This window comes from Hakea prostrata, chromosome 6 (genome assembly GCF_041222555.1).
Source record: "Hakea prostrata isolate BN-2017 chromosome 6, UWA_Hpros_2, whole genome shotgun sequence".
Lineage (NCBI taxonomy): Eukaryota > Viridiplantae > Streptophyta > Magnoliopsida > Proteales > Proteaceae > Hakea > Hakea prostrata.
The window spans coordinates 37185003-37197388 of NC_142605.1; the positions used below are offsets into that span (position 1 = coordinate 37185003).

The following is a 12386-nucleotide window of genomic DNA, read 5'->3' on the forward strand; positions in this document are numbered from 1 at the left end:
TGCTGTTGACTTATTGAATAAGAGGGAAGTAATATTTGCCTTCCCAGGAATTGGTTTGAATTTGTCAAGGGAAAGGTGCTTAGTAGAATACGTTTGAAGGGACTCTCAATTATAGAAAGGTAGACGTAAATTATATTCTGCGGGATCATTCAGGAGGATCTGCTTTTTTTATTTTTTTATTTTATATTGATCACTTCTTTGTGGTGGAAAGGGTTGTGTGATTATTTGGTTACTACTAGGAAGAAGCTTTTGTCTAGGTCTAGTGATGTCGAACCAACTCTGGTTTATTCTGAAGATGAAGTACAATGGAAACATGGAATGGGCAGTGAGAAAGGCTTTCTGGGGAGAACTATAGATTCCTGTTTTGATAGTTCAATGATTCAATAAAGGAGGGAGGGTTAGCATGAGATGGATTTACAGTTTAAGAAAATATTTGGGTCTACAGAGAATACAATATGATTTAAGAGAGAGAAGAAAATGAATGTGAAAGTACAAATTTGATTCTATGGGCTGAAATTGCCCATGTAGTAACCTTTGGAAAAAAGGCGATGAAGGACACTCACCTAGAGGTTCATAGTTGGGTATTGAAGTTTGGAAGGCTGAAACCTGCTACGGCTTAAGCTGGAATTCAGAAGTTTTATTCCCCCATGACTGTATGGCTGCTATATATTATTTTGGTTGAAGCTGGACTTTCCATTGGACTAGCAACAGTAATTTAAATCTGGTGCTGTTAAGACTCTAGTTACATGCTCTTTTAACTTTTTGATTTTTCTTGATTTTCCTTTCTTTTTTAATTTATTGGGGATTTGCCATGTAATTCTGATAGACCCCTCATATCTCGTGTGTATCTCGCAAGCACAAAAAGAAAGCTGGATTTGGCGAACAACAGCTAAGGAAGGCAATCAGATATGATCCTGAGAAGGAGGTTGCTGAATAGAGAAAGCAATCAGATCTGGTCCTGAGAAAGAGGTTGCTGAATAGAGAATGATTTGTAGAATATTGTGGAATATTTATTACTGAATAAGAGGGATTTGAATATTGCAGAATATTTACTACTGAATAAGTGGGATTTGGATATTGCAGAATATTTATTACTGAATAAGAGAGATTTGAGGACAGACAGAATATTGCAGAATATTTATTACTGAATGAGAGAGATTTGGGGAGATTAGGGTTGATTAGGGTTGATTAGGGGTTATAAATAGGGGTAAGATGTGAGTAGTAAAGGGAAAGATTATTTATGTGAGTGTTTGGGCAGCCATAGGCTGAGGGGTAGCAATGTGCTATGGGGGTGACTGGCACCATTGTAACCAGTTTATCATTGTTCATTGTTATTCTATCAATTAAATAATATTAGTTTTGCATTTGATTCGCGGGTTCTTATCAAATTGGTATCAGAGCAGTGACGATCTGCGGGAACAGATGGACACCGGATTGTCCATGTTTTCCGGCGAAGGCAATGTGCAAGAATGGCTTCTTGAAGTGTTGTTATTCTGTTGGGAACACCAAATTGAGGAGGAGAGAAGGTTGAGTGTGGTTCTCCAACATTTGGAAGGAGATGTGCTGGATTGGGTGTATGATAGATATTGGTCGGAATTTACTTGGGTGAGTGTCCAAGAAGCCATTAAAATAGATTTTGGTTATAGCAGAGAATCCAAACGAATTTTGAGTTCGCACAATCCTGAAATAGCGATTAGCGTTAATGAAGGCAATCATGCTATGCAATCACAGGGAAGAGGAAGCGGATCGACGAAGGCAAAAATTGCGGATGAAGCCATGATTAATTTCAAACCTGTTCAGGCTTGCGCCGATAATCGAGACAATGGCATGGAAGTTTTATTTGAGTTTTCCACTAAAGAGAGAGAAGAGAAGAAACATAGGAGGGGGCCACAAAGGCTTTTCTGGATAGAAAGTAAGGTGGATTGGGAAGCAAGAACTCCGGCGAAACCACCATGGCTGATAGTGGTAGCGATGGAAGGGGACTCATCGGCACCGTCAGAGATGAAATAGCTTAATTTCTGGCAAAATTCTGGTGCGACGTGGGTGCGATTGCCTAGTAAATTCTTTCCTGATTTTCACCTTGAGGACAAGGTGAGATTGTTGGAGGGGAGTATTGATAGGCCCCTCATATCTCGTGTGTATCTCGCAAGCACAAAAAGAAAGCTGGATTTGGCAAACAACAGCTAAGGAAGGCAATTGGATATGATCCTGAGTAGGAGGTTGCTGAATAGAGAAAGCAATCAGATCTGATCCTGAGAAAGAGGTTGCTGAATAGAGAATGATTTGCAGAATATTGCGGAATATTTACTACTGAATAAGAGGGATTTGGATATTGCAGAATATTTACTACTGAATAAGAGGGATTTGGATATTGCAGAATATTTATTATTGAATAAGAGAGATTTGGGGACAGACAGAATATTGCAGAATATTTACTACTGAATGAGAGAGATTTGGGGAGATTAGGGTTGATTAGGGGTTACAAATAGGGGTAAGATGTGAGTAGTAAAGGGAAGGATTATTTATGTGAGCGTTTGGGCAGCCATAGGCTGAGGGGTAGCAATGTGCTGTGGGGTTTACTGGCACCATTGTAACCAGTTTATCATTGTTCATTGTTATTCTATCAATTAAATAATATCAATTTTGCATTCGATTCGTGGGTTCTTATCAAATTCTTTAATCAAGTTTAACAAGGCCCTAACTTTAGGTTGGATCCTGATGATTTTCTTTTGATATGTTACTCATGATTTTTATTTCTTTAACGTTGTTGAAAACCTGAAGCTGCATATGCATTCATGTAATACCTTTAATCAAATTTAACTGGGCCCTGATTTTAGGTTGGATCCTGATGATTTTCTTTTTATGTTACTCATGATTTTTATTTCTTAACAATTGTTGAAAACTTGAAGCTGCATATGCACTTAATCTTTATGGATGTGGATTCCTAGGAAATTTATTCATTTTGCATGTTAATACTTGTGATTTATTGTGTTGGGTACGGATGTATGCAGTAAAAGTAGTCATGTAACATGAACTTCCGCACATTTTTGCATGCATGGAATGGATGCAAAATACTTTTTCCTTTGAACCTTTCTGTTAATTTCAGTGATTTTTATTCTCACAGTTCACTTGATCTTGTTTCTATTGTGCCAGGAAGCTAGGGAGATATTATTATCTCAAATTGGAAATTTTACAAAGCCTGTTGTTCTAAAGTGCAAAGAGGTACTTCATTTATACTAATGTTTGGTTGTGTTTTAACATTTAGGTCACAACTGTTAAGACTACATTAACCTCAGGTCAACATTATTCTTTCTCATGGCTGTTGACAATTGCAATGGGATGCTGTCAAGAATCTCTTATATACTTCTAATTTACTGATTTCGGTGGGACAGTAATTTTCCACTTGATGCAGGGGGAATCCTAGGGACTAGGGGTCCTATGATGGCTATTTAGTATACTTTACTACTTTAGTAGTGGTAGTCCCCTAAGTAAATCACTAAACAAGGTGGATGGCAGCACACAATTTGACAGACATGCAAATGAAACATGATATTAAGTGTCTTAATGAACAATATAATCCTAACTAAGCCCCACAAAATAAATAAAAATAAACCGGGGATGATGGTACCATGATACCTAAATCAAGTGCAAGTACCTTTTCTTTTGGTCAATACTGGAAGTGCTTTTACTATTGTCAAGATAATAGATGGCATATTAGGTCTTTAATATGCAGTTAATAAACAGAGAAATAACAAGATATTCATTGCAAATAATCTTTAAAACAATTTATGAGTAATGAAAGCCATAACAAGGGGAGGGCAAAAACAAATCTGAATTCAATGGGGGGAGGGGGAGACGATACTCATTGATAATAACTGTTATAGGAGAGCTCTGAAGTGTTACTGTTCCTGGAATGGTGGCGTGAATGGTGAAGAAAGTACTGAAGCCTGAACCGTAACGAAGTTACTGTGGTGTCAAGTGTGAAAGAAGTACTGTAATTACCGTAGCAGACTAGCAGTAATAGGAATAAAGAAAAAATAGAGGAGCATAGAGGAGAAAAGAGGGGAAAAACTACCTTACCACCTGCAGAAAATACAGGGGAGGAAGAAGAAGAAACTTCAGAAGAGGGGGAGGGGAATCCATGAGAGAGAATTTTCACAAGAGAGACTGATGGGCTTTTTATATTATTTTTCTAATTCATTCATTGGTCCTCCCAATAAAACAAATAACTGAAATAGAAAATATTTTTTTTGAAAAATTAAAAATTTGGGAAAAACCAAAAAAAAAAATTTTTACTTAAAAAAACACGCGGGGGGGGTGGTTGTTCCGCCGGGCGGGAAAAAAACAAAAACCCCCCCACCACAAAACCCAATTCGACATAGGAAAGCCTCCAGGAAACGATTGAGACTTGAAGAGTGAAGAGAGTCGCGCGCGAGCCAGGCATCAGGGGCAAATTTGAAGCAGAAGAGTCCCCGAAGGATTAGAATTAGATTTAGAGAGCAAGAGCAAATACACAGGGAGACAACGTAGGTTTCTTTTGAAGAGTCCTACAAGTAGGCTGATTTTGTTAATTAATTCGATAGGAATGTAAGCATAAATAGGGGGAGGATGAGTAGAAAGGATATGAGAGAAGAGGAGAGCCATGCCGGGAGGAGGAACACCACGGGTAGATATATTGTTCATTCAACTATCAAAGTCGTTCTCTGAGTATCACCGTTAAGAACCCATCGACCAACAAATTGGCAGAGCCATCGATTCTAGGGGAAGGCAAGAGCGAATGGAGCAGAGGGAGAGGAATTGGAAAGTATCGGAAAGAGATTCAAGGCAAGGGGACTCCAGCACAAAACATGAGAAAGGAGAAAAGGCCAAGACGAGTTTAGAGATGAATTAAGGCATGTTATCGCAAGGAAAATCAGCAGAGATGCATACCAAGCCGGAGGTGACTAGAACCGATGGAGTTCAGCACGCAAGCGACAATCGAAACAGAGAAACCGAGAGACTCCTTCCTAGACACGAGATGCCAATTTTCACGGGGAAGATCCGATGGGATGGATCGCACGAGCTGAAAGGTACTTTGATCGTACAAACTCAGCGATGAAGAGAAACCCAACCGCAACCCTTTGTTTGAAGGTGCAGCACTAGGATGGATACGCTCCGAGAACTGCAGCAGCCATTGTCATCATGGAGAAACTTGAAAGAATCAATGATCTATCGATTGAACTCAGCACAGCTGAAGACTCCCAAGAAGCATTGATTAATCACAAGCAAAGTGGAACGTTTGCAGCATATAGAGAAGGGTTTGAGAAATTAGCAGCAGAGCGGAGCGGTAGATGGAGAATGGTTGAAGGGGGTGTTTTCGCTGGTTTAAATGAAGAAGTAAGGGCTGAAGTTCGATTATTTGGGCTCACCAATTTGGGCCAAATAATGGACCGGCCCAAGCCGTGGAGGACAAAAATGGAGTGGGGAAAAATAAGAAACCTCTTTGGCCCAGCCCACTCAATCAGCCCAAAATCTAACCTCACGTGTTATTAACTTCAGCCCACCCAACACCAATATTAAAGGAACCAATACGGTCGAGGGACCGGAATGAACCAAAGCAACGGTCGGCGGCCAAACCAAAAAGTGAACCCGCGCTCCTCTCACAACCGACCGCAACACAGCGCGACGGGAGCCGGACGCCACGTTGGTTATCCCGGGAAGAAATCAAAGATAAAATGGACAAAGGGGTATGTTTCGGGTGGACGGCCCATACTCCAAAGGCCATCGATGCCCTCCGAAGCAACTAAGGCGACTCCACGCGATGATAGTCCGAGGTTGCAGCAGCGGAAGGAGTGATCAATGATGACGAATGGAGCCGGGCGAGACGGAACTCCGCATACCTCTTTGGTGGGGACGATTCACCACACACACCGAAACTAACGGGACAAATAAATGGCTATGAAGTCATCATTCGATCGATGTGGAGCAACGCACAATTTCGTCGCCAAGAGTTGGTGGAGCCGTTGGGATTGGAAACCGAAAACAAAATTTCAGGTTGCTGGGGATGGGACGATTAGCAAAGGACGGGGATTTGTCGACGATTCCGATTCAGCTAGGCGGCGAGGTCTTTGTGCAAAATTTTACCCTTTCAATTTGGGTAGCATTGATATAATCTTGGGCGTAGAATGGCTGCGAGACACTAGGGGAAGTACGCGAAATTGGCGCGAGAACCAGAGCTTGAGTGGCGGGGACGACCCGTGAAACTAAATGGGGATCCAACCTTGCTGCGATTAGAAACAACATGAAGAGTGGCTACGGTCGGTTCAAGCGGTGGTGATGGATACGGCTACAACCTCGGATCCCGTCGGAGATGATATGAGGTACAAGAGAGACGCAGGTGTCACATTTATTAACCGACTTTGCTCAATTATTTGCTGAACCAACCGAACCGCCGCCAAGAAGGAAGCAAGACCACCGGATACGGTTAGCCGAGAGGAGTAACCCACCTAATATTCGACCCTATCGTTACCCACATTCTCAAAAGAACGAGGTCGAAAGATTGGTACAGAAATGTTAACGAGCGGGATTGGTACGACCTAGTGTGAGTCCTTACTCCAGCCGATCTGTTGGTTCGAAAGAAGGATGGCGGATGGCGTTCTGCGTGGACTATCGTGCCCTGAATAAACTCACAGCTCCCGACAAGTTTCCCATTCCCGCAATTGACGAACCGTTGGATGAGCTAGGCGGAGCCACGGTGTTTACCAAGCTTGATTTGAAAGCAGGATACCACCAAATTAGAATGACGGAAGGTGATGAAGAAAAGACGGCCGACACATAATGGGCATTACGAGTTCCCTGGTGATGCCGTTGGGCTCTCGAATGCTCCAGCCACATTTCAATCACTAATGCATGAGGTATTTCGAGAACACTTGCGAAAATTTATTTTGGTGTTCTTTGACGATATTTTGGTGTATAGCAAGACCATGGAGGAACATGTGGCCCATTTGCGAACCACCTTTATACTTCTCACACAGACCACCTTGTAGTCAACCGAAAAAATGCATGTTTGGGGTTGCTACACGGAGTATTTAGGACATATCATATCTAAAGACGGAGTCACGGCGGACCCACGGAAGATTAAGTGCATGGTGGAGTGGCCCAACCGCCAATCTAAAGCCGCGAGGAAGGATAACGGGAACCGCAGATCGCGAAAATGGAAAATGCGCTCCACTCACAAACAGAAGAAAGAGCACGGGGGGAACGAGGCAAGGCGGGAAGCCCAAGACAGCCAGACAACGCCGGAGGGACGCGACACGAAAGAGGGAGAGACGAGCGGGGGGGAGGGGGATGCAAGAGGGCCACCCAGCCGGAGCAAGTGGTCCCTCGCGCACAAACCAAGTGCGTCATGAGAAAGAACAAGGCAATAGACGCCACAAAAATGGCGCAACGATGGGGAGACATCAAAGACGAACGGATCGAAAAGTCGAAAAGCGGAACAGGCAGTGGCACCGATCAACAAAAGTGGGCTGAAACTGGGAGAGAGAAGACGCCGGGAGCGAAAACAAAGCGCGATGCCCCGCGAAGGGCGCAGGATGATAAGCGGCTTACTCGATGACAACAGCAACTTGGCGGGAAAGTGAGGGACTAGATAAGCGGTACACGCCCGGACCGCTACGGAAGATCATTAAGCCTCGAAGGGACCAGGACTACCCGACACGGCCAAAAGGGCACACAAAGAACGGAGCACCCCGATGGGACAAACCCAAATACGGAGATCATTCTACCCCACGGGGGCAGGGGGAGGACTACGGGCGAAGCAGCGGGACCGGGTAGGAATGAAGGGCGCCCGAAGGGCTAGTGGATGCGGGCGCAGAAATACAAGCCAGAAACCCGCGGACTCCCAACCACTAGCAACCAGATCGCAGGGAAGACATAGCATGGAAGGGGGACCCAGGACTAAGAGTGGAGATACCGGCTTGTTGAGTGACCGGCTATCAAGTACGCGCATTTCACGCCCCACACCCTTATCCGCCAAGGATGTGGCTATCTCGCTCAGCAAGGAGGTTATCCGCTGCATGGGCCCTCGAACCATCGTCGATCGAGATCGTGTCTCCAGTAAGGATGGAGCAAAAGCGGGACCAACCCAAGAGCGGCCTACCACCCAAAGGAGGCAAACAGAGGTGGTAAACGAGCCGAAAACCAGAGGCGCCGCCAACCGAAGGACGGATAAGGACCGGGGCCGAATAGGCAAACGAGCACAGCCACAAAAAGACCCGGGGGAGGACGAGACCCCCTCCGGGGGAGGAGGTCGACTAAAGTGGATGAGGGAGTGCCCGAAAGCGCAACGGGTGGAGGACCAAAACAAACGCGGGGGCCCAAGATAGGAGTGCAACCGCGGATCAAAGCGAGGGAAGTGCAACAAGTGGGGGATGAAGCAAGCACAACCACGCCGAAACCGCCAAACGGCCCAAGAGAAACCAGCCACGCACAGGGCCGACCGACAGAGCCGGGGGACCAGGCCACGACGACGAGATCACGGACCACCGGGCACGCAGGGAAGCGACCGGGCAGACAAAGCCGCAGCCGCCAAGGCGGGGAAAGGCGAGGCAGCCACACCGAAGCCTTGCTCAACACGACCAAGGGGCGGAGGTGATCAATGGAAAGGATGCCGCCGTGAAAATACGGGAATCTAGCGAAAACAGCCACAGACACCGAGGACAAGGGAAACGGAGGGGAGTAGATAAGCCCCGATATCAAGAGTCTATATCGACAAGGAAAGCACTCCCAAGGAAACGATGACAGTTGAAGAGTGAAGAGAGCCTGGCGTTCTCAGCAGAGTCCTAGTGCATACAAAGCGAGGCAAAGAAGCAGAAGAGTCCCGCGAAGGTAAGAAAGAAGAGAGTCAAGAGTCATAATACATCTAGGTTAGAGTTACAACGGTAGGTTTTTGAAGAGTCCTACTCGAAGTAGGCTGATTTTGTTAATAACGATAGGAAGTAAGCATAAATAGGGGGAGGATGAGTAGAAAGGAATAGAGAGAAGTTAGGAGAGCATGCCTGGGAGCGAGGAATCACCACTGCTGGAGATTATATTGCTATAACTTTATTCAAAGCTCGTTTCTCTTGAGTTATTCCACCTTGTGGAGTAACTACGGGCCTAAGAAAACCCGGGGGGGGGAAAAAAGGCGGGGGGGGGGCCGGGGGAGGGCCCCAAAAACGGGGGGGGGGGGGAGGGGGGGGGGGGGGGGGGGGGGGGCGGGGAGCGCGAGGGGGGGGCGCGAGAGGGGGGGGGGGCCCCCGCGGGGGGGGGGGGGGGGGGGGGGGGGGGGGGGGGGGGGGGGGGGGGGGGGGGGCCGGGGGGGGGGGGGGGGGGGGGGGGGGGGGGGGGGGGGGGGGGGGGGGGGGGGGGGGGGGGGGGGGGGGGGGGGGGGGGGGGGGGGGGGGGGGGGGCGGGGGGGGGGGGGGGGGGGGGGGGGGGGGGGGGGGGGGGGGGGGGGGGGGGGGGGGGGAAAAAAAGAAGGGGGGGAAAGCAGACAATGGGTGAATCATGAGTGGCATTTACATTTGGTACTACCCCAATACATGGATGGGCTTCTCTATGCAATGATGCCCTTGCATCCCTTTATGTTCATGTCATGTAATGAATATTGCTTCGTAAGGTTAAAAGAGCACAAAAGAAGCACTTTTAAAAGAAACCAAATGGCTGTTGGATGTTTCATATTTCTCACTGAAAACCTGTTGTCCTACTCTTGAAAATATGTTTCTTTGGCATTGTCTTTTCTTGGCTGCCTTCAGATTATCATGCCAATCTAAGTCTTAAAATTATTTCATGCAAATAAGGAACATGACTCAATTTTTGGATGTAGTTGTGGTAATAGTCTATTCAGTTATCATATAGCCAAACTGTCAGTTCTGCCCTAGAAGTTGGCTGTCTTACATAAACTCACTTTAAAAAAAAAGAAAAGAAAAATATTATATGGATATTCTTGCCAGATGAATAAAGTGTACTGTTAGGGTTCACCTTTTTCTTTTAGGTAAAAGTTTCAGCCTAGACTCTGGGATATTTGTTGTTATTTAGCCTTAAGCGTCAAGTAAGTGCAAGTGGACCAAGATGTTGGGCTGCTTTTATGTCAAGATGCATGAAAAAGGGAAAACTAAAGGAGACATGGCTGACAATGGAATGAAAGAGGAAGTTAGAAAAAGAAAAGGGAAAATTTGATAAGAAATGGAGCAAACCGTGGGAGCTACTTTCGGAGGTTGAAGCAGTGACAGCTCCATTTCAGCAATGTGGGCTGCCACTTGAGGCCTGACAACATCAGCTTTCCATCACAACTTGTAAATGAGGATTTTACTGCAATGCACCTTCTGTATGCAGTGAAGTCTTGTGGGCTAAAATATTATTGGGCTGATATTTTCTTTTAACGAATTTTCTTATTTATAAGCAGGTTTTTTGGATTGCTTATTTTTGCAGTTAATTTAAAAATTACTTTTATTTTCTTCATGCACTAGTCTTATTTACAATTTTACATCTGAAAATATTTAGTCTTTTATATTACATGTTAGACCCTTAACCCCTACTTAATGGAACCGTACCACAGGTATGGGGTTGATAACTGGTCGTGACAATATTTTATCTTAAATGAAAACTATATGTAGGTAGTCATGTACGTCCAGTATGTAACATTGCCAGTAGGTAAAAGTTTTGTTTTATGGCAATTTCCTTGGAATTTTGCAACTTTTAGTTGATATAAAGGGGTGCCATGGGTAGAAAAATGGGCTGGTTCTCGGAGTCTCTCAGGACCTGGGGTTTTCTCCATCTAAAACTAGATTAGTGTCTCACTGGTCCAACTTGGCATCCTACCAAAGTGCGTGTCGTAGTTACAAAGCCAGCCAGGCAACCCAAGGCGGTGGAGGGATGCGTAGGCGTTGGCACGACAAGGCACCCTCATGTTACTTATTTTATTTCCCATCTCTTCTAATGTTATTTATTATGCTACAATATACGTCTTATTTATATACAACTAATCAACATCAAATCTTGTACTTTGAACTTGATTTGGAAGGCCAGCTGTTTTGATGTATCATCTAGGCTCTCTTCTATCCCCCACCCCCGTGTTATTGATTCCCCAAGGACTAGGCTCATTGTTAACCCCTGGGGTCTCTCCTCTACTTTGCAGTCTCCATCTTGATCGGCTTGTTATTTGTATCTTCTTTTAGTTCAATTTATATTATTAATTCACCCCCAAAAAAAAAAAAAAAATCAACATTAAGCCACAAGAAGTCATCAAGATCATCATTAAGCCACATCAAGTCATCATAGAGATATATTAAGCCACAGCAAATCATTTATTTAAAAAAAAAAATCCCTTGAACTACAGTATGGCTGGAATGAAGAAGCGAAGAGTTCAAAACTGTCAAAACATAAATTTGGTTACTTTTTCTTGCAATTGGTTATTGTCCTTTTACATGTAGTCTTTCCTTTGGTGTATACTGTTCTTAGAAAATATTATTTTATCTGTAAGTTCTTGATTTACAGATCTCCCCTTTATATCCTCCCCCCAACTCTATCTGGGTTAATAGATTTAACTGTGAAGAGGACCAATTGTGTATATGACTCTAATAAGGACATGCAGTGGGAAGTTACTTGTTACACACATCAGACATTTGCATGTTGGATTTGCTGTCTGTGCCAAATAGTTTTGTTTCTCTGAGAAGTTTCACTAGTCAGACGAATTTATTTTTACATAAAACTTTTTGTATCAGGTAGGTGAACATGGCCAAATTTCCAACAGATCCGAGATTTCATTTACTCTGCTTTATGTTGAGGGAGTTATGTCAAACCTTATTTGATGTGTATGAATGCTGTTAAAGCCCTTGCGAAGATTGACTATCTAACCGGACTTTTGATTTTATCAATCTTTTACTGTGTACAGATTTATGAAATTATTATATTAGAGAAATTCCAGCATTAGAGAAATTTTTACCAACAGCCAAGATTCCAAATTTTTGTACTTGAATTGGGGTTGACTTTATCCTTTTGGTTTGGATGTAAACAGACGTATTTGCTTATTTATGAATAATATCTCAAGTAATTAGAGCATTACTTAAATGATATTTGGCATGTATAAGTGCTGCCCATTCAACCAAAGAGGTCAACAGTCACCTAGGCTGCTAAAATTCTGCTTGGATCAACAGATTGGCAACTGTGGTTTTTGTCATATTCTTTTTAGTACTATGATTCCTATACGCCTTTATTTATAACTTTGCAGCATTGCAAGTTTGCAACACATACTAATGCTGGGGAATCTTAGAGAAAATAAAGTCGGAAGGTTTTTAGTGCTACTACAAGTTAGAAGCTAACTACTTAATCCTGAATATGACCTAAATCCCTAAAATTTGTGCTTTTAG

At 44.1% G+C, this 12386-nt stretch overlaps 1 protein-coding gene across 1 annotated transcript in view; it reads left to right on the forward strand.

Annotated features, from left to right (window-relative positions):
• Positions 1-12386, forward strand: part of CCT (RNA polymerase II transcription mediator) — a 35537-nt gene that overhangs the window by 5504 nt on the left and 17647 nt on the right. The window contains exon 5 of the mRNA XM_089159360.1: positions 3154-3222. Coding sequence (XP_089015486.1) covers positions 3154-3222 — 69 coding nt within the window. The remainder of the gene's footprint in view (positions 1-3153; positions 3223-12386) is intronic.